Source organism: Mustela nigripes, chromosome 16, assembly GCF_022355385.1.
Source record: "Mustela nigripes isolate SB6536 chromosome 16, MUSNIG.SB6536, whole genome shotgun sequence".
Taxonomy (NCBI): Eukaryota; Metazoa; Chordata; class Mammalia; order Carnivora; family Mustelidae; genus Mustela; species Mustela nigripes.
Window position 1 is genome coordinate 53599071 of NC_081572.1, and position 22902 is coordinate 53621972.

Consider the following 22902-nt stretch of genomic DNA (forward strand, 5'->3'; position numbering starts at 1 on the left):
CACGCTGCTCCTCGGAGCTCGAGAGGCTTTAACTGAGCTCCGGCTCGGCGAGAAATCCTCATCGGCGGTGGGAGGGGACAGGAAGTCCTCTTCTGCTCTGCAAAGGGCTTGTCCTGGGACATCAGCCCAGCGACGCCCCCCCCCCCCGCCCCGCCCCGCCCCAGCGTCTCTTCGGCCGCTGTAGGTCGTTCCAAGGTATTTTGCGTGACTTAAAAGCCTGTTATTTCCCTTTCGTTATTGCTACTGTAAGAACAAACCAACCCTCCAAAGGCTGACTCGGCCAGCGGGACACGGTCGGCGGAGACAGCGCTCCAGGGCAGGCCCAGCCCTTTCCCCACCGCGAGCCTCGAAATCCCTACAAGCCGCTCCTGTGCCAGGACCGCCGTCTCCAGCGCGACCCTCCCGGAAGTCCCGCCCCAGGAGAAGAGGAGTTTCCGGAAAGAATCGACGCTTGGGAAGCCGGAAGGAAGCAAGGGGCGGGGCCGTCCGGGGCACTCTAGCCCGCGCCTCTTCTATGGTCGTCGCCAATTGACAGGCCGCGAGGGGCAAGGCTCTTCGCTATTGGGCGCGCGGCCTCGCGTAGGCGGGCAGCTGGGCTCGCGGCGCGCTGATTGGTTGGGCCTGCCACGCGGGACGGAGGGGCGGGGCGTGGGGCACGCGGAGCCCGGTGACCGGCAGCGTTAGGAAGGAGCCTGGTGCATGTGGGCTCTCCGCTCGGTACTGCTGTTGCGCTCCGCGGCCGGGCGCGCCATGTCGCAGGGACCCGCCCGCCGCCAGCGGCCGCCCAAGGACCCGCTGCGGCACCTGCGCACGCGGGAGAAGCGCGGCGCGGCGTGGGAGCCCGGGGGGCCGAACACCGTGTACCTGCAGGTGGTGGCGGCCGGTGGCCGGGACGTGGGCGCGGCGCTCTACGTGTTTTCCGAGTACAACCGGTCAGTGCGCTGCGCCCGCCCCGCGTGCTGCGCGCCGGGGTCCCCCACGCGGCACCCGTGCGGGATTCCGCTGCTGCAGCGGACAGTGGACCCTCGGGGAGGGGCTGGGAGCTCCCCGGGGTCTTACATCCCACGCCCGTGGGGTTCCCGGGAGCCCCAGCGCCCTCTCTCCAGCCTGCGGCGCCGAGGCCCACTTGGCACACGTTGAGCCGTGCGCCCCAATACCGGGACCTCACGGCTGGCGTGTGGGGTAGCAGGTCAGGTGACGGGGGAAAGGACCCAGTCCCCTGCTGGCCTCCGTCCGGGAGGGTTCCCCACCAGTGTCCTCACGCCAGAAATGCAGTCCGGTAGTAGCACCACGTGGGGTTTGGGGGCTTTTTTCCCCCCGTTTTCTGTAGTGTTCAGTAAAACATCCAGACCCGTGACCCAAACCCTCCAGAGTCCCGTCTGAGTATCTTGCGTGGTGTTCGTCTTGCAGGTACCTCTTCAACTGTGGAGAAGGCGTGCAGAGGCTCATGCAGGAGCACAAGTGAGTCAACCATTTTCTTATGGGGCGGAGATGCTCATGGGGCTTCAAAGCCCGGGTGAGAGACAGGAGTGGTTTTGAAGCAGAAGAGAGGGTCCCTGATCCACCTGGTCTGACCTGTTCAAACGTTCATGTCCTTCTTAGGTTGAAGGTGGCTCGTTTGGATAATATATTCCTGACCCGGATGCACTGGTCTAACGTGGGGGGGTTGTGTGGTAAGTATATTCTTTCCGAGGTCAGAGGCTGGAGGGAAGTCTCTGGCATTTAGTCTGTCTTCTTGTTGCTCTTTTTTGACCCCTCTCGATCCTCCAAGTCCAGGGAGCTGGATTTTTTTTCTATACTTGCCCTGTGAGCCACAGCTTGGAAAGCTGTGACTCAAAAGGGCAGATTTGAACACGAATGCTGCTTCCAAGCATTGTCATCTACTCAGTTTATTGAGTTGCTGGACTGGAGATACGGGCCAGTGAACTGGAGGGTGTAGTGGGTCATGGTTAAAGGATGCGCATTTACCACTGAGACTCAGCAGTCCCACACAGATACCCACTCTGTGGATTGCCCCATTATTCATGCCCACCAGTGAGAGAGGTCAAGGTTGTGCCACTGCCAAAGTCCGTAACGTGGATAGGAAGGAGTACAACGCTGAGCCCATCCCGTTCTCAGACCTGAGACCCTGCAGGGCAAGGCATGAGGGCCCTAGGCTGTAGAACCTAAGGGCCTACAGGTGCAGGTCCTGGGTGCCTCACTGCCTCGCCCCAGCCTCAGCCCTGCCCATTCTGGAGGCATTTGAGGAATATCTGATGTCCCCTGCACCTCCAGCAGGAGTCCCTTCTGCCCAGGGCCCGTGATGAGGACAAGTAGATACGGAGCTGCTGAAGTAAGGAATGGGCCTCCTGGTGGCAGCTGCAGGGCACCGTGATGACACAGCTGATGTTCTTTCCCCTTCCAGGAATGATTCTTACCTTAAAGGAAACCGGCCTCCCGAAGTGTGTGCTTTCTGGACCTCCACAGCTGGTGAGTCCCTCCTGACTCAGCGTTCAGAGCCGACCTCTCCTTTTTTCATGTTAGTGACAAGCATTTGTCTCTGCAAATTTGTCTTTGGCTCTCCAGAGTTAGCTGGTGGGGGCGGGGGGGACTTTCAAGTTAGACACCCGAGTCCAAAGCAGGATTAAGTGTGTGACCTTGCACAAGTTCCTTAGAGCTACCTAAGGCTACTCATCTGTGAGATGGCTGTGAGTTCCATAAGGTTGCTAAGGATTACATGAAACACCCATACGAAACACCAAGCCAACTTACTACATGTTGGGCACCGAGGAGGCCCACAGGGAATGTTAGCATTTATTTTTATTAAATTTTAGACCTCTTTATACCTTTCAGACTAGCTTCTGAACATTGTTGAGAAGCTGTTATGCACCTTGTTAATTAGCACTGCTGGCTGACAATTCATTTCCCAGTTCCTAAGAGGAAAGGTGGGGCGCCTGGGTGGCTCAGTCCATTAAGCATCTGCCTTTGGCATAGGTCATGATCTTGGGGTCCTGGGATTGAGTCTCGCTCAGCAGGGAACCTTCTTCGCGCGCACTCTCTCTCTCTCTTAAATAAATAATATCTTTCTTTTAAAGTTTTTTTTTTTATTTATTTGACAGAGAGAGATCACACGTAGGCAGAGAGGCAGGCAGAGGGGTGGGGAAAACAAGCTCCCCACTGAGTAGAGAGCCCAATGTGGGGCTTGATCCCAGAACCCTGGGATCATGAGCAAGCTGAAGGCAGAGGCTTTAGCCCACTGAGCCATCCAAGCGTCCCTTAAATAACTAATATCTTAAAAAAAAAAAAAAAGAAAAGGTACCAGTCACCAAGTCCTATTAATTCTGTCTTCAAAACAGTACCTCAAATCTACTCATTTGTGTCCTCCCTAAAGCCTCCCATACTGTTGTCTCCTGTCCCGTCTACTGTGACAGCTGCATATCCCCCCAGAGTGGCCAGAGGGGTCTCTTTGGGGCATACGTGTAGGCACGTCACACCCAGAACCCCCCGGGCTTCTCTGCAATGCAGCACAAACACCCATTATCGGGCCTGCTAGTCTTCTGGGCCCTGGCCCTTGCCTGCCCTCAACATCTGTCTCCAGTCTCCCTGCTGGTGCTCTGTGGGCTGCTCTCGGCTCTCCCCTGAAGCCCCTTCCCATTCCAGGGCTTTCTTTCTGAGCCTTTGGGGCTCTGCCGAAAGGCTATGCAGTCAGGATCCTGCCTGTCTCCCCACACAGGGGACACCCTGGCCCCTGTGTGTCCAGCTTCCTGCAGATCTTAAGCGTGACTGCTGTGACCTGGCTATTCGTGCGTATTCATTCCAGTTTTGTCGCTGCTGCATTTTTAAGTTGCACCAGGGCAGGGACCTTGTCCCCTGCACACTGCTAAACCCTAGGCACCTGGCATATAGTGGACACTCAGTAAATATTTGTGTAAAGGCGGTTCAGGGTACTAAAGTTCATGTTGATGCCTCCTTTTTAAATTTTTATTTATTTATTTATTTTTTAAGATTTTTTTATTTATTTGACAGACAGAGATCACAAGTAGGCAGAGAGGCAGGCAAAGAGAGGGGAAGCAGAGAGCCCGGTGTGGGGCTCAATCCCAGGACCCTGCGATCATGACCTGAGCCAAAGGCAGAGGCTTTAACCCACTGAGCCACCCAGGTGCCCCAGATGCCTCCTTTTTTTAAAGATTTATTTATAAGTATGAGGTGATGGATGTTAGCCACATGGTGGTAATCATGTTGTAATGTAGACTTAAATCATCTTGTGCAGCTTAAACTTACACAATATTATGTGTCAATTACATTTTAGTAAAGCTGATGGGGGGGCAAAATAAACTAAATTAAAAAAATAAAAACTAAACTTTTTAAGCTTTTTTTGTAAGATTTTATATATGAGAGAGAGAGAGAGAGAGCGCGCGCGTGCGAGCATGAGCAGGGGGAGGGGCAGAGGCAGAGGGAGGAGCAGGCTCCCTGATGAGCAAGAAGCTGGATGCTGGACAAGGGGCTCAATCTCAGGGCCCTGGGATCATGACCTGAGCCCAAGACAGACACCTAACCAATTGAGCCACCCAGGTTCCCCATCTACTAACTTTTTAAAAAAGAGAGTATAATAAAATACTGATTTTTTTTTCTTGGTGAGTAGTTTCAAAGATTTTACTTATTTAGAGAGTGTGCTCATGTGTGGGTGAGTGGGGGCAGGGGCAGAGGGAGGGAGAGAGAGGGAGATAATCTCAAGTAGACTTCCTGCTGAGCAGAGACCCCCCATCGCAGGGCTCGATCTTACGACCCTGAGATCATGACCTGAGCCAAAATCACGAGTCAGACCTGCAACCGACTGAGGCACCCAGGCTCCCCTATGTTGATGCGTCTTGATAACTCTCTTGTGCTGCTGTTCTGCCTTTATACAACCGTCACTTCTTCTTCCTTTGTCTTTTGTAGGAAAAATACCTAGAAGCTATCAAGATATTTTCTGGTCCATTGAAAGGCATAGACCTGGGTATGTTCCTGAGTGTGACTCCTCATCTGCCATTTCTTTATTCTGCATACCCCGGTCTCCCAAACTAGAATCCACAAAGCTTGCACTAAATTGAACCTTAAAACCAAGTGTTTCATCAGTGAGATGGATTTTGAAAATAATGCCTGTTGTAATTTCTGTGCCCCCACGTCATGCCCCCAGATATAGGTTAGAGATGGTTCTCAGTGAGACTGCACCGGGCTGCACCGGGAGTGAAAATACATGGGTGCTTCTTGCCTAAAAATGGTCATTTATTCGAGATTCTGGGTTCAGTGTAGATTCCCAGCAACATTCCGGGGTAAATAGTTGCTTGTGGCTGGTGATCTGGAAAGCCCGTTTCCCCCCAGCACAGTCACTGTCGGTCTTTCTCGCGCAGCTGTGCGGCCCCACTCGGCACCAGAATATAAGGACGAGACCATGACCGTCTTCCAGGTTCCCATATACAGTGAGTGCGTGAGTCCCATTTCCCAGCAGGAGGGAGGGATGCAGGTCCCTGGCCAGGAAAACGTGGGGTAAAGCTAGAAACTGCTGGAATATTGACTGGCTCTGTGTACCCAGTTTTGTGTTTCTGAATATGATCAGGAAATTTAGCTGAGGAATTAAGACATGGTTCCTGCCTTCAGGGAGCTTATGATCTTACAGACAGACATGTTCAGCTCCTAGGTAACGATCGTGGTTACACTTAGGATGTCCTAATCAGACAGCATCAGAAAGTGGGTGGTTCTCAGAAGGGCTCATTTATTTCTTGGGGCTTACTTGCCGCAGATGTAAGTACCCCTCTGGGGAGAGGATGCTGAAGAGGTTTGCATGGTAACCTTTTCTGTGAATACTAATGCTGATAGAAGTGTTACGAGCAGGTCACAGGGTCCCGGGAACCTTCGCAGGCCCCAGGGCGGATGGTGTGGTTTTGACTTAGGGACACAGAGACCCTGCCATGTCCGTGTTGCCCGGGAATCTGGCCAGTCACACTACACGCCAGGTTTTACCAGTTGTGAGGAGAACAGAGGACCCTGGGGACATTTCCTTGACACTAGTCTGATCCCTGCCAAGTGCTGAGGGGACACAGATGAGAACCCCCCCAACGAGGGGCAGGGGCAGAGGAGTCGGGCTGGCCAGGAGACAAAGCCTGCAGGGTGCCTGTGGTGGAGGGGAGGGAGGGGAGCTGTGGCTCGGGCGGAGGCTGCCTTGGTCGGGGAACAGCGGGTCTCTGGCCAGGAGCTCACCCCCGGGGCGTGGGGTTTGACTCTCTCCCCTGCCTACCAGGCGAGCAGAAGTGTGGAGGGCGCCAGGCATCCCCGAGCCCAGAGCGACTCAGTCCAGGACGGTCTTCGGATTCAGGATCCGCTGACAACGAGCAGCACCTTCCAGATGGTAACGCAGTTTCCACAGAACAGTGCCCCTGTCCAGAGCATGCTTTTCTTCATCGCTGCCCTTCATGCCCGACGTTGGCATTGTTATCCCATGAGGCCCGTATCGGGCCTCTGCCCCGATCGTCCACAGCCTCGGCGTGCTGTGGCCCGTGGGGACAGTGGGGAGGGTTGCCGTGAGGGCAGCAGTACGGAGCCCTGGGGCCGACCCCCAGCACTGGGTGGGCCCCAGACTTCATGTTTGGTTTCCCCAAAGGAAAGCAGGGCCTGGCAGATTGGTTCATACAGAGGCTTTTGTGTTTTTTCTTTAGCACAATGGAATTTTTCACGAATGCAGAAAACTGCTGAGCTGACCACTCAGGTCCATGAGCAGACCAGACCCTTTTCTTCCAGAAGGACAGCCTGCTGAGAAACTAAGTTTAATGCCAAGCTTAGTTGTGTGGGACGACTGGGACCCCTTAAGGGGGCTGTGGTCCCATGTCAGGCAGGGCTGATGCATTCTTGCTCCTGCCAGGATCGTGTCTGTCTGGCCAGGAGGTGCTCACCCCGGGAGCCGTCCTCCCTGGGATGGCCCAGCTGAGGGCCCACATCCGCGTTTTCTCTGCAGGCCCGTTGGCTCTCCTGGTGTTTCATGTACGCTTCTTTATAAATCACGTTACAAGTTACTTATTCTCTCTCCTGACTATGGGGGTAAAGTGTGTCATGTTTTAAAGCATTTCACTAGCTTGTTCTAAAGCTTTTCCCACTGGCGATTTGTGTTTTCTATTCACTCCGACCTCAGGTGTGAGTAGGAAAAAGAACAGGTCTGGGGAAAGAACACCAGTGTTTCCTCTGACCTTTATACGGAACTGTCGCATCCATTTAATTTGGTACCAAATTAGACTTCAGACAATCATCAGTCTGTGAAGCCTGTAAATCTTCCTGTTTGCCTTGTTACAATCTGATTTGTTTTTCCTCAGGTATTGGCCAGAAAAAGAGCGGCAGGGACCCCTCCTTGGTGGTAGCTTTCATCTGTAAGGTAAGCAGCTGCCTGTCCGGTGGGCTTTCAGCGAGCGTGTGATGGGGACCCTCCGTTAGCTCCCATCCAGCAGTTTCAGAGCCAGTGGCTCCAAAGACCCCTGGTTTACGTTTGCCCACAGTGGGCCACCTTGCACTTGAGATATGGAGGCGGCCTTGTGTGCCTTTAGGTGCATCGGGCTTTCATTCACACTCCTCTAACTCCTAATTCTACTACTCCTAATTCTACATTTTGTCCTTTTACCATAGCTGTTCAGCTAGTAGCATCAGACTCGTTTTCATGTTGACCAGCATTCCCTGGGTCCGCAGATCTGTAGCCGGTCCAATTCTATGGAAATTCGGTTACTGTAGGGCATTTGAAAAATTGGACCAATGGCCTGGCTTTAATCGGGCTTTGCGCTAAAATAGGATTATCTGCGGCAAGGCTCTAGGTTGTCATTTTGTGGGCAGTGATGATTTTTTGAGGAGTAACATTGACTTTAAAATATATTTGCAGTTCTTATGAGATGATCACACCCACTGGGGGAAACCCTTCCGGAAGGTCAGCAGTAATCGTTATTAGCTGCAAGTTCATTATCTTGTCTGTCACCGTATTTCAGTGGTCGTTTTTATGAAAGTGCAGGACAGTTGTCTATAGGCTTGTTCCATGTATATTTCTGAGTTTTTAGGCAGCAAAATAATTTTCCAAGTAGGTTTCTCTGGCCATCTGTAATTGTATTAGGGCCCTCCCGCCTTCCTCAGTAGAGGTGGGCTGGCATGTGCTCTGGGTGCTGGGCCACGTGCCCCTGTAAGCCCTGGCTGTCTTCAGCTACTGTTCCCAAGACCCTTTTGTCCCTCCTTGGTCATTTGCTGTGCCTTCTGAGCGCTGCTCTCATGGGTCGGCCTGTGGGCCGTGGTCCCTCTTCTAGTTAGTGTGCTACTGCTCAGCGGAGGGTTTGGAGGCAGTAAAGCTGACCTAGTCCAAGCTCTGGGGGGTGAGCGAAAAGAGACCCAGCATGTGAGGGCCTGAGACACAGGCTGTCCCGTTAGGAGAGCATGGGCCTCAGATGGCTGCCTGCCAGCTCGGGGCCTCGGGGGCTGCACTCTGCTTGTCCTCTGTGTTCCACATGCCCCGCACCCTTGGGTGGGAACAGTTTCTTGTGGGTTGAGCTCATCTCATTAGGGAGGGAGGGGTTTTGCCCGCCTTAGGTCTGCAAGTCCCTGTGAAACGTTAGAGCACTTGGTTTCCATCCTGAAGCCCATTTGGGTCTGTGGAGGGAACGTTTGGTCACAACAGGCCCAGACAATGACATCATCTAAAGGTGTCATTGGAGCTCATCGTCTGTGCCTTATATGCACACACTTGAGCTGTAATCCCTCCTCTAGGATAGCGTTTGCCAAGCCAGAAAATTCTAGAACCCTGGTAAGGCCGGAGGATCCAAATCGGGGACTTTGCCTTGAGTAATTTCCTTTTAAAGATCTAAGGAAGAAAACGAAAATCAAATGTAATTTAGTACTCATAGACTTACTGATATTTTATGTGCTTTCTGATTTTTTTTTTTGTTATTACATATGAAATAAGTAGATCCCGAAAATACACGTTTTCAAGGACAGAATGACGGCCCTGAGGTTTGTGGCAGGATTGTTGTCTGTCGTTCTGACATAATAAGAGCGTATCGGGGATTGTTCATTACAGCTTTCCTCCAGGGTGCAGGTAGTGCCGCAGAAGACTGTCCATGCTTTTGTTACCCTGTCCCCGTCACTGCATGGTCCAGGCTGTCAGACCGAGTGCTGGTCGTGTTCCGTTACCTCCTACATGCTGTGTGCGAGATGGTGGGACAGAGGTGTTGGTCCCCAGGGACACGAAGGAGCCTTTTTATTTGATTTGGAAATAGACCGCATTCTATTACATCCCTAACAAGTTCATGTGGGGCCCTAACGCACCATGTTTTAAATCACTGAGCTTCTAGTCCTAAAGTATTTCAGAATAGCTGACTTCTTCGGAAGGTAGCATGGAAGGTAGTGTGCTTCCTCTCAGAGCTGTACCCGGGCTGCATTTTGAGGAACGATGCAGTGAAGCCAGAGAGTTGCGCTTGGACAGAGGCTGATGGAAGCCGGGCTTCCTCCCCACCGTCCCCCCAACCCTGGCTGAGATGGTGTTTATGTTCTCTTTGTCACAGCTTCACGTGAAGAAGGGAAACTTCCTGGTGCTCAAAGCCAAGGAGCTGGGCCTGCCAGTGTGAGTGTTGGCGGGGGGCTGGGGGGGGTGCGTGCTTTTGGGCCTGGAGGCTGGGGGTTAGGGAGCCCCCGTGTCCCTGCTGCATCCTGTCTCACGGGCAGCTGGCCCCTTCTTTCAGCGGGACAGCTGCCATCGCTCCCATCATCGCTGCCGTCAAGGACGGGAAGAGCATCACTTACGAGGGCAGAGAGGTGAGGCGCCCCATTTTCATGATGTTTTGGCAGTGACGGCTGGGGCCTGGAACACGGGTCCAGACCTCACATTTGAGGAAAGCGGGACAGCTCGGATTTCCTCACTGGGCTGAATGGTACAACAGGGTCTCTTATCTGGACTTGTCCTGCTTGGCCACGCTGGCTACATTTGGGCATGTCTGCAGAGCACCTACTTAGGATTTGAGGGTCCTCCTCCCAATGGTTGGGTGCTGTCCCCTGTCCTGGAGGTCCGGGCATTGTCTAGCAGCAGACCCTTGAGGATGGACTTTAGGCCCCCGGCCCTAGGGAATGCCACCGTGTTCTTAGCCAAGATGTTTTCTCCGGTGTCTAAGGATGTCCAGACCATGGCCACAGACCTGAGGGCACCTTGGATGTCCTGCCTGGTTTTGTGGCCACCCTGGGTTTGAGACGCCCTCTGCGAGCCACTGCCTGGCATACAGAAGCGGAGCACGGGGAGGGCACGGGTGGTGATTCCCAGTTGGTTTTGCCCTTGTTTGGGGACAGGGGAGGGAGTATGTAAGGGGGGAGGCGTTGACTTGAAGGCCATTCGGTGTGTTTGCCGAGCTGAGACTCTGCCCTGGGAGAGTCATGACCCCCATGATTTCAGATTCTGCCCGAAGAGATCTGTACTCCTCCAGATCCTGGTCTTGCTTTTGTTGTGGTAGAATGTCCGGATGAAGGATTCATTCAGCCCCTCTGTGAGAATGCCACCTTCAAGAGGTAAAGAGGGCTCTGGGGGTGGGGGGTGCCCCGCCGACATCGACAGGGTGTCAGGGGTCTGCCTGACCCGCGGCTGCTCCTGGCACCAAGCCGTGACCGCAGAAGCCCACGTGTTGAGTTCAGACTCCTGCCTGGTGGGCTATTTGCGCACAGCCTTGGTAGTGAAGTTAGAAAAGATCGAAAGCCCGAGACAATGTGCAGACTAGAAAACCAGTGGCCAGTTAGAGTGCTAAGTCTAGGACACACTCTAGCACTTTCAGTTCTAATTAATACCCCAGTTGTTATTGGGGTTATTTTTACCCAAGTACGTTTCCTTCACTTGCCTGTATTGAACCTGTGAGACTGTCTTGGTCGAAGGTCCCCATTAAGGGACGGACTCTCCGTCCGGGCACAACATTCATCTGCTCTCCCGTCGCCCAAGACGGCGGACCCCTTGGCGGCTCAGCTTCCATCCCAGGTAGCTTTGCCCCCTGACGTCGGTGTTTCCATTTCTCTCCCATTCTCAGTGGTTTATTCTCCCTGTGTTTCTCCGGTTCCTAATTCGTATTTACGATTTGCATATAGTGCTTTATTCCGCTTAGCACAACAGATCTTTTTCGGGCAGCCATGATGTTTTAAGTTCGCGTTGGAAGGTCTTCCTGAGATGGACTTTGTTCTTTCTGAGCGAATCTGGGTCCTGTGGTGGCACAGGCTTCGTGTTGCCGTCAGGTCACGGGCAACAAAGCCACGTAGAGTGGCTGTGAGCTGAGAGGCGTGTGTGCTGACGCGATGCTGCCAGGTTTACCTGCACGACCCATAGACACTGCGGGTGCGTGTGCGGAGGGGTAGGTAGGAAGTACTGCGTGTGCTTTTTTTAAAAGGGAACCGGAAGGAAGCACCTCAGTGTTTGTAAGTGATGACTGTAGACGGGGGAGTAATGGATGATTTTAATTCTCTGTGCCCGTGGCTCGGGTCTGCTGGAAGGCAGATGGCCAGGTGCGACTGCAGGTGCCCAAGATTCACATGGGGAAGGTCCTGTGAAAGTGAAAGCAGAACTAGTGCTGGGAAGGCTCAGGAGCAGCCCCAGAGCCTGAGGCCTAGAGAAGCCCCGATGTGGTGTCCTGGCGGGCTCAGACACTATGGGAGCGGCCTGGGCACAGCCTGGTCTGGGCATGGAGGCCGGGGTCGCTGCGGGCCCTGAGAGCAGGCCACGCGGTGCCCTTCCCTGGCCGCCCGGTACCCGTCTGGGAAGGTTCTGTGTGTGCGTCTATGCAGAGCCCGACTGTGCCCCTCCTCCCTTCTGCCCAGGTACCAAGGCCATGCCGATGCCCCCGTGGCGCTGGTGGTTCACATGGCCCCGCAGTGTGTGCTGGAGGACCCCAGATACCAGCAGTGGATGGAGAGGTAGGTCGCACTTCCCTCTGTCCCCCCTTCTGTCCCCTTCCTGCCGGGGCTCCCTGCCCTCCCCCAGCTGAGGGAGCAGCCGCCTGTAGCGCTGGACCACCACTAGGGGGTGCCATGCACACGCACTTGCTGCTGGTGTCCGGCTGGTGTCCAGGGTCCGCCTACTCCCCGCTTCGCACTGGGGTCCTAAGATACAGAGTCACGCCCTCAGTTTCCAGGGTGAAGGCAGTGTGTCGACGACTCTGCAGCTCATTCCGGTTCTTCCCCTCTTCCCCCTCCAGCCTGCGAGGCAGGTATAGCAGTGTTCAGTGGAGAAGAGGTCACCCTGCCTTTACCCCGGGGCCCCTCGAGCCAAGCTCGGCACCAGGTGGGAGTGTTGGAGCTGCACTGGGAGCCCGGGCGAGGCTGCTGTTCTGCCTCCCGCCTGCTCCTCCCAGGTGCACCCGTGGTCCCCGCAGGCTCTTCACCCCTCCTGGCCCACCTCCCTCTCTCCCTCCCTCCCTCCCTGGAGGGCATGAGTCTTAAGGAGCCTTAGGATGCCTCTGCCTCTCCCTCCCTGTACTGCTACTCCACTGTTCCCAGTGCCTGGCTGGAGGCCCCTGACCTCTCAGCCTCCGGGTTCGTCTGGGGCTCCTGGCAGCACCTGCCGGGGGGGTGTGAATCTGGGCCCTGGACTTGGAGGCAGAGGGGCGGGGCGGCCAGTGATTCTGAACCCACGCTTACTCTCCGACCCCTTCCCTCCACCTTTGCCCCCGGTGTCGCTGCCACCCCTGTGGTGGGTGTCTGCTGTAAAGGGCGCCGCGAACACGCTGTCATTGCCGTAGGTTTGGGACCACCACCCAGCACCTGGTCCTGAACGAGAGCTGCCCGTCCGTCCACAATCTCCGCAGCCACAAGATCCAGACGCAGCTGAGCCTCATCCACCCCACCATCTTCCCCCCGCTCGCCACCCCCCGCCGCCAGGTAGTGTCTCCTGTGGTCCCCTGGCCTGGCGTCTCGCCTTCTCCTTCTCTCCACCGAGCACATCTGTGTCTTCCAGGAGGAACACGCCGCCCTCCCTGTGCCCACAGTCCGAGGCGAATGTCTCCTCAAGTATCAGCTCCGTCCGCGGAGGGAGTGGCAGAGGTCTGTGCGACTCCGAGCGGATGGAAGGGTCTAGATCGGGGGTGCCCAGCTCTTCTCCGGAAGGGCCCGGCGGTGTGTGTCCCAGGTGTTGAACTCTGCCCCTGCCACGGGGGACAGATCGGGCCTCGGGTCCAGGGAGTTCCCCAGCAGGGTCGTCCTCGCCGGAGGCCACTCTGGTTGGGGTTGAGGTGGGGAGAAAAGGCCAGCGATGATTCTCTTTCCTAAAGGTGTTTTCCCTCATGAAAACTGTGAGGGGATCCACTGTTTCACAACAAAGAACATAAGCATTTGATGGAGAAGATTAGGCAGCTGTGATCCGGCGATCCTATCCTCCAAGACAGGAGATAATGATCGTTAACATTTTGTTTTTTGAATTGGACCATGTGGGGAATAATCTTTTGGAAAGTGTGTGTGTGGGTCTGTGGCCTGACCGGCCCATCTTTTCCTGAGTCATGACTCGTTACGTAGCCTTCAGGAACGAGGCTTTTCTGGGTGCCCCATGGAGGGATGTTTGCTAATTTCAGAAGTTTCTAGGTTGGTTTTTTTTTTTTAAGATTTTATTTATTTACTTGAGAGAGAGACAGTGAGAGAGCATGAGCGAGGAGAAGATCAGAGAGAGAAGCAGATTCCCCAAGGAGCTGGGAGTCCGATGCGGGGCTCGATCCCGGGACTCCAGGATCATGACCTGAGCCAAAGGCAGTCGTCCAACCAACTGAGCCACCCAGGCGTCCCTCTAGGTTGTTTTCTTAATGAAGCGGGAAATGCTTGGAGTGTGTCTCAGTGGAACTCTGTCCCCTAGAGCAGTTCTCGGGTGTGGGGCTACTGGGTCACGGTGTGACCCGTTCTGAGGCCTCTGCCCCAGTCCAGCCAGTAATCCCCTCGTGGGTCATGTGTCCAGTGTGCGTCTGGAACAGGTTGCATGACGGGGGGACCCCCAGGTGCGGGCTTGGGACTTCGGAGCCTGCTGTCCGTGTCTGCACAGGTGGTTCGCACACCTTGACTGATGAACCTGGCGTGATGCCCAGATCCTCCTTTACCTGGGAGTGCACATCCCAGGCCTCGTGCACTACTCTGGGGAGCTGGCCGGGCCTTACTGCATGAGCTCATGGGGGAGCGTAGTGCCCCGTCAGGGTGGAGAGCCGCTGATCCGCGGCCGGCCTCTCCGTGTGCCCGGACCCTGTGAGCATCAGGGCCTTGATAGAGACAGCCCCAGGCTGCAGTCCCGTGGTGCTGGATCAGGGCCTGCATTCCACAGGGTTCTTGACATGAGCTGTGCCCACGGTCGTGTGGGAGCCGCTGCTCTCGGGCCAGGCTGGTCAGCTAGGACCGTTTGACCCTCCTCCCGTCCCTTCCTCGGGCTCCCAGGGGACATCAGGCCACGTCTGGAGACATTTGTCGTTGTTACAGTCCGGCAGGGGGTGCAGGTGCTGGTGGCATCTGGTGGGCAGAGGTCAGGACCCCCGCTGGATGTCAGTATTGCCAGGATCGTTAGATTCTGAGCTGAGATGTCCTGAGGGGCTGTTTGGAACGTGCTCTGAGACCCCCGCTTCGCTGAGAATGGTTCCTCACGGTAGGGGAGTAGAACTGGCCTGGGCTTGCTTAGTCTTCCGTCTTGATTTGGAGAACTTTATGCAGATTGTGTCCATAAGTCGGTTCTGGACATGCAGATGGGTGTGTGCTTGAGGCCACGTGCCTCCCGTGGCCAGAGATGCTGTCCTCCCTGTAGGGATGCTGTCCTTGTCTGCGATCCCGATGAATTCATCGCTGAGGCCCTGGGGCTCCCCAACTTCCAGGAAAGCGTGCAGGAGTACCGCAAGGTCGCGCAGGCCGGCCCAGACCCAGCAGGTGAGCGGAAAACCCCAGAGCCGCCTTCCTCTGTGGGCCACTGCCCTCCTGCAGGTGTTTTCGGAGCACTCGGGAGAACCACAGCTTGGCACCGTCTAATGAGGTCTAGTTCCATGACCCAGTGCGGCTTTATTCTCCAAACACACCCGTGCCCGCGCCTGCTCGCCTGCCCTCCCCACCAAGACCAGTTCAATCCAAGCATTCGGCAATGGCGCCCAGCCTTTGTGTGACAAGTACGCACTGTGGGCCATGGTTCTGGGCGCTCCTGCAAAACCCTGCAAAGAACTTTGGACCGGGCCTCCGACGACGCGAGATCTGGTCCTGGCCTGGCTATTGGGGAGCCATGGCAGACCAGGCCACATCCCTCACCTTGCTGGGCCTTCGTCACCGCATCAGGAAACGCTGTTGTGGGGAGCTTCAGGACTGCTGCTCTAGTAGTTGGCTTTTCAACGAGTGCTAGAAACTGAGAACGCCGGACTAGAAAGCGGGGAGCGTGAATGCAGCTGGGGGGTCTTTCCCTCCATGGCATGTTCTCTGGGGGAGTCTGCCTTGACTGGTGTAGAGCCTCCCCTCTCGTGGAAGGGGCACATCGGGTCTCCCTGGACTCCGGTCCTGGCTCTGCTTCTTCCCCTCTGGAGGGCTGACCCTCTGAGCCTGTTTGCTCCCCTGTAAGCCCGGGGTTCCTCCCAGCAAGGTGGTTATGGCACCTGCAGGAGAAACAGGTCTGGTGGTAAGGGCTGGACGCCAGGCAGACATCAGACCCTTGAGCCAAATGATTTGTAGCCTGAAGAAGTGCCCTTTGTGCTGTGAAAGAGCTAGAGAAGGTCTCTGGAAAGAAAGGCTGTGGGGTTTATTTGCTGTGCCTTGCAGATGGCCACTTACCCACAAATAGCCCGGGGCCCTGCCTCCAAGGGACCCCTGCCAGGTGGGACCTCTGGCCCTTCCTGGGAGGCAGGCCCTACCCCTCTCATGAATGCTGTCCCTTTGGGTAATGGACCCTTCTACTGTGTGTTTTCCACAGAGAAGAGAACCCAGTATCCAGAAATCGTCTTCCTTGGAACGGGCTCCGCCATCCCAATGAAGATCCGAAACGTCAGTGCCACACTTGTCAACATAAGGTACTGCTGCTGTCCCAGAAGCCCTTCATGCAGTGGGGCACACGCGTACCCCCCCACCCCCACACCCCCAGCCCGGGGCCAGTTTGAAGACGCAGCCGTGTGAAAGCGTGTACACTTGTCACCTTGGCCGGAGTGCCCAGAAGGGGAGTCGTGGGTGTTAACGCCTTTGATAGTTCCTGGGAATCCTGACTTCATTCCCTGTTCTGTTCTGGACAAAAACAGCCAGCTCTGCCGGGGGCCATGCACCTTGCTAAGAAATGATGTCACTGAATTTTCACAGTAGGCCTAGGAAATCGTGATTCACCCATTTCCTTGATCGCTAGACTAACGACCCAAGAAGTTACTAGTTCCCACAACTGGTCAGGGGCGGACCTGGAGCGTGAGTTGGTGTCTACACTGCTGGCTGGGGCGTGCCCTAACTGGTGACCGCCGGTGCAGGGGGGACAGCTGCGGGGTGTGTGCGTTGGTCTCGTGATCAGCCCCCCGACTGCCAGTGGGTTTTGAGGGATTCTCTTGGGTTTCCTGGTGTCCTTGCCCCCAGAGAGGTCAGGCTGGGTCCCCAGCTGTGTTCACGTCTGCAGGAAGTGCAGGCTGGCTCTGAAATTTTGCTTTGTCATTCTGGATGCTGGCGGTGGAGGGCAACCAAGCCGCTAACGCGCTCGTCGCACACAGCGCTTAGAAGTGCACTCTGCTAGCAGAAACACCCCCTCTGGGACACACTTCTCTCGCCGCTGAGGACATGCAGTGAAGCGGCTCAGCAGGCCCGGCCTGTCCTCCCTGGGGTTTGACAAGGGTAGCAGGTGCACAGCAGCCAGATCTCCCATGTCCACGCCCAGTGCCCAGTGTCGGGAGCACCCACAGGGGCGTCACCACGTTCCGTTTAAACAGTCTGAGGTGCATCCTTGGGGCTGTGGTTTTTGCCCTCCCATTCCCCAGATTGGGTGCCACTGTCTTTGTGGCTCTGGGGACTCCGCATACGTTCAGGGGTTTCAGGGTTCCGAGGCTAATCAGTGCTTTCGTATAATGAGCTTAGACGCTGGAAAACGGCCTTCCTGTTTAGAGAAGCTTCTCGGAATGAGCACGAGGGGTTGTGGACGATGTAGGAAGCACAGAACCGCTTCCTGCTCTTCTCGCTGAAATGCAAACCCTCCAGACCTCGAAGCCTTGCCTGGTGGTGTGACTGTCGCTCTTGTCTGCAGCTCTGACAGGTCGCTGCTCCTGGATTGTGGTGAGGGCACGTTTGGGCAGCTGTGCCGTCACTACGGAGACGAGGTGGACAGGGTCCTGGGCACCCTCGCCGCCGTGTTCGTGTCTCACCTGCACGCGGATCACCACACGGTGAGCGACGGCAGATGACAGAGCCCCAGCGGACGGCAGGGGCTGCTCTGGGCGCCGGCTTTTCCTCTCGCTAGTGCTGCCACTCAGCTTGGGGAGCCTCCTTGTCCCTCTAGGCGCCCCACTGTCCTGCAGCAGCGAGGCCTTGGCTGGCCTGCTCCGAGGGTACCTCAGCTGGAGACGGGAGGCCTGCTGTCCCTGGGCTAGCTGGGTTCCCGGTCCCCACCCTGGTCACACTGCCCATGGCAGCGGTGGGGGATGGTGGCCGATAGGGAGGGAGGACGACTCCAGAATGCAGATATTGGGCAGAAAGCTGACTTTGACCATGGCTCACGCCGTGTCCCCTTCCTCCCCGCCCCCACAGGGCTTACTCAATATCCTGCTGCAGAGAGAACGGGCTCTGGTGAGTGTGGGCCTCGATCATCCTGACACTTGAGTTTGGTGGCTTGCACGTCTGCAGCCACACCCCCTGTCACCCGGAGCTGTTCCTGCTGTGGACTCAGCGGCTCTGGTGTCCTTGTCTCAGGCATCCCTGGGGAAGCCGTGTCCCCCGCTGCTGGTGGTGGCCCCAACCCAGCTCAAGGCGTGGCTCCAACTGTACCACAACCAGTGCCAACAGCTGCTGCAGCACGTGAGGTGAGTGACTGCGCCCCAACCCCTGGCAGCACCTTTCCTGGGGGTCAGGGGAACCAGCGGCCAGTGCCTGCTTTCATACGGGTGTCTTCTCTGCTCTCTTTGCGATTCTGTTCTGGTCCTGAGATTGTCCACGAAATACTCTGGGGCCAAGTCCCTGAGCAGTGCCTGGCACAGGGCTGGCCCCTCCCATCCCGGGGTGGTCTGTCTGCCTGCCCAGGGTCTATCCCGGCCTGTGGGGCGGGCCTCCCTCTACCCACCACGGGCAGTGCCCACCCACCAGGTCCCTTGCCACAGCCTGGAGGGCTTGGTTTGGCTCTTTTTAATGGACTCCTCTTTCCTCTAAGTGACAGGTTTGTGTTTCTTTATGATAAGGAGTTTGGAGCTCTGCAACCAGACGCTTGAACTTGGAATCACGTTAAAAAAACTCTTTCATGCTCACTGTTGAACCGTTGTTGTGTCCGCCTAGCCTGATTCCTGCCAAGTGCCTTCAGAGAGGAGCGGAGGTCTCCAGCCCCGCCATTGAAAGGCTGGTGGGTTTGCTGCTGGAAGTGTGTGAGCTGGCCGAGGTAAGGGCGCACCCACGGTTGGGGGAAGGGGGGCGGTGGTGACGGAAGCTCGGCTGCACAGCCGCTCGCCCGCTACTACAGTTTCAGACCTGCCTGGTGCGGCACTGCAAGCATGCTTTTGGCTGCGCGCTGGTCCACACGTCCGGTTGGAAAGTGGTCTACTCCGGGGACACCATGCCCTGTGAGGCTCTGGTCCAGATGGGTGAGTAGAGGCAGCAGACCGCGAGGCCGTCCCAGCAAGCGCATGGGGCCGGGGCAGCTCGTGCAGCGTGTCTCAGGCATGGGCTCTGCTCCACGGGCCGCACTCATTACTCCCTAGGGAAGGACGCCACCCTCCTGATACATGAGGCCACGCTGGAAGACGGCCTGGAGGAGGAGGCCGTGGAAAAGACACACAGGTAGGGGAGAGCCCTGAGCCGCAGTGACCTGATGTGTTCCCTCCCGGGTGACGCACGGAGAGCCTCATGTCAGCCCTGCGGGGACACTGCTCTCTGGTGACAGTGACAAGAGGCCAGCCGGCCTGCTTCCCGCCGAGGCCGTGGGGGTTTCTCCCGGTGCCCGGGCGTCAGCAGTCAGCCACGTCAGGGAACTTCCCCGGGGCGGATCTGGGCTTTGCTGGGATGAGGGTATGTCCTGCCGCCCTCCCTCCCCCACACCCCCCAGCCGTGAGGAGCCGCCTGCCTGTTCCCTGCTGCCCCTACCGACGGGAGGGGGTCTTCCAGTGCTGGGTCCAGGCTCCATCTGGGGGTGTGAATGAAGACTCTGGTCCGTACGAGAGTTTGTGTTGGCTGGAGACATGGCCTTCCCAGGGGGCACGGGGGAATCTAGGGGCTGGGATCTGGCCTGTGCTTGGGACATCAGCCTCACATGGCTCCTCTGTTGGCAGCACCACATCCCAGGCGATTGGCGTGGGGGTGCGGATGAACGCGGGGTTCACCATGCTGAACCACTTCAGCCAGCGCTATGCCAAGGTGCCCCTCTTCAGCCCCGACTTCAACGAGAAAGTGGGGATCGCCTTTGACCACATGAAGGTCTGTGCTGCCCAGGCCGGGTGGGGCTGGGGTAGAGGCTGCGCTCCCTCCGCGGGGTCTCGGGGCCAAGGGTCAGAGGGGTTTGCACCACCACCACCATCCTCCTCCCTCCCGCTGGTCGGGGCCAGCACCAGCTGGGACTGCAGGGCTGCTGGAAGTGACTGGGGGACTTGGGCCCGGCCCTTCCCCCAGCCAGGTGACTTGTGCCTCAGCACTTGCTGGGGAGACTGTGTGCTCCACTCCCTATGGGGGAGCCAGCCTCGCCCCTCTGGCCCCCCTGAATGAGGGCAGAAGCCAGGGTTTGCCTCTGAGGACGCTGGTTTTCAGAGTCTGGACTGCCTCTCCTTTCCGGAGGCCCATTCTGTTTTACCCCCTTAGCCAGGAGTTGGGCGTCAGTGCCCCTTTCCCGAGAAGCCTTCCTCCCTCTCCCCTGGCCTCACCCATTTTCCACTACTATCAGCTGCCACGAAGGTGGGCGAGGAGGGAGCTGGTGCCTGCCCTGTGCGCAGCGGGCCCCCTCCGTCTCACTCCTGCCTGGCCTCCGGACGCACGTCCTGAATCTGGACTCGCCTTCCAGGTCTGCTTCGGGGACCTCCCGACAGTGCCCAAGCTGACCGCGCCGCTGAAAGCCCTGTTTGCCGGTGACATCGAGGAGATGGAGGAGCGCAGGGAGAAGCGGGAGGTGCGGCTGGCGCGGGCGGCCCTGCTGTCCCGGGAGCAGGTGGCTGGCCCTGAGGACGGGATGTCCCCGCACAAGCGGGCCCTCGCAGAGCAGCCTCAGAGCCCACAGAGCAAGAAAGTCAGGGCACAGTGAGGGCGCGGGAGGGACCCCAGACTCGGGAGGCCGGCATCCTTCGCGTGGCATGGCATGGGCTCCTGGCCTGGTGGGAGCCGGAGGGCTCCGCTCAACGGGGAGGCACTGGGGCACAGGGCGGTGTGCACGCAGGTCTCGGCCGAGACCCATGCATGGGGATGGCCCTGTTGGATGCCTGCTACGGCCGATCCTGACACGACCGCGGGCCGTGAGGCTGCTAGATGGAAGAATGGGGACAACTGGACCTTGGTACAAACCGCTTTTAAAGAAGTCACATGGAAAAACGACGTGCCCACGCCAGCTCCAGCCAAGTTACTCGCTCTGCACGCCCGAGGCAAGCCAAGTCCAGGAACGCTGGGTCGTGGACAGGACTCCAGGAATAGCCTTTCCAAAGACAGAACACAGGGACGAGGCGGCCTGGAACCTGAATGCTCTGCTTTGTCCCAGTGCCCTCTCCGAGCAGGTGTGTCCCTGCCCTGCAGGGCTGCGCTTTCTGGTACCCAGCGTGACCTACAAGCCAGCTCTGATTGCAGTAACGACCCAGGGAGCTGCCATCCTGCTGTAGCCTAGTTTCTGACCCAGTCAAGCCATGTCAGCTGTGCCCCAGCAGCGGCTCAGGAACAGCCACGTCTTCCCGCAGTCCCAAGGGGAAGTGGAGGCCACCTACGTGCTTTGCCTCACGGCGAGAACAAGACCCCCGTCACCGCCTTCTGTGGGGAGAATTGGATGTCAGGTTAGCCAACTCTTGCCCTCTTTGGGATTTGACAACACTGAGATTAGTGTATGAAGATGAAATCATCTGATTAATTTGGTACTTATTTGTGAGGACACGGAGCTTAAAAAGCTCAGGTGATGTGGAAGACAGACTGAGGAGTTAGCCTGGCCCAGCCGTGACCTCCGATGTCCTCCCGAGGGGCACCTGCATGGACATGTGTCCCCAACAAGCTTCTTATCAACACATGAAGATAGGCCACGCTCAGGGATAATAAACCTATTTTAATAACATTACTTTCGACAACTATTTGTACATGTGTTTAAAGGTAACTTTCGACCCCTGGGCTCCCTTACAAACTGGGGACGTACCCGTCCTTGCCAGGAAGTGAGCAAAGCTGTTAACATCCAAAGTTGGTGAATCCCCCCATTGGGGCAGTTATCTTACACTGTGTTGGGAAAAATAACTAAGCCTTTAAATTTCTCATTGTACACCTATACATTGCTTTAGTTTGGCTCAAATTAAACAAATATAGATTTCATATATACAAATATTATATCCTGTATAGGTATATTATCTATTTTTAAAAGGATAAAATTGGAAAGTTTGACTTGGCATGCATGACCCAAATCTGTCTCTCCCTCAATCCCAAAGTGTGACTGGACTCCTGGAGACGCGATGGGACTCCCCGAGGGGGAGTGTGGTGACCCACAGCTGAGCGAGGCCTGACACAAGGCAGGGCCAGTGGCACCCGCCTCCCCGTCCCCTCAGGCTGCCTTACTGTCCTCCACGTGCTCTGGGAAACAGATTTATTGCTAATCCCTGTGGCCGCCTGGAGGGAGAGGCAGCTCCGGCCCCCATTGCTGTCAGCAGAGGTTGCTGTGGGGTGCGGGGTGGGGGTGGGGGGGACTGTGCGCCTGATCATCTTTTTAAACTCGTACAAAAGGAGAAGGTCCTGACGGGAGCGCTGTCTCGGGGTCGGAAAAAGTCAAACTGTTAGGAATTGAAACAGGTTTTGTCTTTAGCCAGTGACTTTAGAGCCCACGCAGTAAGGGCGGCCTGAAAGATTTTTACACGGGCTGGCCCCCTCCCCTGCGCCCCCACCCCAGCTTGGGCAGTGGGCCTTCTAGGGTCCAGACCTCGTGTGCTGTAGGGGAGAGGAACCCTCCTCCCTCACTGGAGGCACGAGGCGTCAGAGTGTCAGAGCCCGGGCAGCAGCCGCGGGTGGACCCCGGCATGCCGACCCTCCTGCACGCCGCCCCCTCCCCCCACCAGCCCACACACCCGCAAAGGACCTTTCTGACACCGAAGCCCTTGGGCGGAGGGGGTACCGCTGGGCGTGGAGGCTAAAGTGGATCAAAAGAGGCACAAAGTCAAAAGGCAAAGATCAAACAAAAGGCCAGAGTCACCACCCCGAGGGAACGAAGGAAGTCTGCACCCGCAGGGGCCACGCAAGCTGGAGGGGACCGCGAGCGAGCCGCCCAGCTGCAGCCCGGCAAGCCCAGGACGCTCCGGGGCGGGGCGGAGCATAGTGGGCGGGGCCCGGGTATGTACACGCGGGGCGGGGCGGGCCGGGTCAGAGGGCGGTGCTCTCAGACTCCTCCTCCGAGTCCCTCTTCTCTGTCACCGAGTGTAGCCGAGCGTGCTCCAGGGGGCTCAGGCGGAGCGGCGGCCCGAGCTCTACGTGGATGGAGGGGATGTCAAAGTGGACGAGATCTGCAAGGCGGCAGAGAGAGAGAGGCGGCTGAGAGCGGCGGGAGGGGGGTGGCGGGGTCACCGGCCGGCGCGTCCTGGGGCTGGCGGAGGCAGC

At 57.0% G+C, this 22902-nt stretch overlaps 2 protein-coding genes across 6 annotated transcripts in view; one reads left to right on the plus strand and one right to left on the minus strand.

The window, feature by feature from the left end:
• The first annotated feature begins 636 nt into the window (after nucleotides 1–636).
• On the plus strand, nucleotides 637–21648 carry ELAC2 (elaC ribonuclease Z 2). Its single transcript, XM_059379531.1, has 24 exons — nucleotides 637–932; nucleotides 1411–1461; nucleotides 1603–1673; nucleotides 2405–2469; nucleotides 4918–4975; nucleotides 5370–5438; nucleotides 6257–6364; nucleotides 7320–7378; nucleotides 9537–9595; nucleotides 9714–9786; nucleotides 10415–10527; nucleotides 11815–11910; nucleotides 12735–12873; nucleotides 12950–13035; nucleotides 14762–14880; nucleotides 15902–15998; nucleotides 17198–17336; nucleotides 17698–17736; nucleotides 17860–17969; nucleotides 18436–18535; nucleotides 18617–18737; nucleotides 18855–18933; nucleotides 19422–19566; nucleotides 20144–21648. Exons 1-24 carry the CDS (start codon nucleotides 700–702, stop codon nucleotides 20378–20380), a joined length of 2466 nt encoding a protein of 821 aa, XP_059235514.1. The 5' UTR covers nucleotides 637–699; the 3' UTR covers nucleotides 20381–21648.
• Nucleotides 21357–22902, minus strand: part of ARHGAP44 (Rho GTPase activating protein 44) — a 164197-nt gene continuing 162651 nt past the window's right edge. For 4 of the 5 annotated variants that reach the window (XM_059379536.1, XM_059379535.1, XM_059379533.1 and 1 more), the window contains one exon: nucleotides 21357–22808. In XM_059379536.1, the coding sequence (XP_059235519.1) occupies nucleotides 22669–22808 (140 nt within the window). In that variant the 3' untranslated portion in view covers nucleotides 21357–22668. The remainder of the gene's footprint in view (nucleotides 22809–22902) is intronic. The other variant, XM_059379534.1, reaches the window with a different exon arrangement.

Bases quoted from the DNA above. Each gene is read 5' to 3' on its own strand.
- ELAC2 (XM_059379531.1), top strand. From the start codon at position 700: ATGTGGGCTCTCCGCTCGGTACTGCTGTTGCGCTCCGCGGCCGGGCGC. The intron at 4,976-5,369 runs GTATGTTCCTGA...TTTCTCGCGCAG, and splicing joins ATTGAAAGGCATAGACCTGG to CTGTGCGGCCCCACTCGGCA. The intron at 9,787-10,414 runs GTGAGGCGCCCC...CCATGATTTCAG, and splicing joins TCACTTACGAGGGCAGAGAG to ATTCTGCCCGAAGAGATCTG.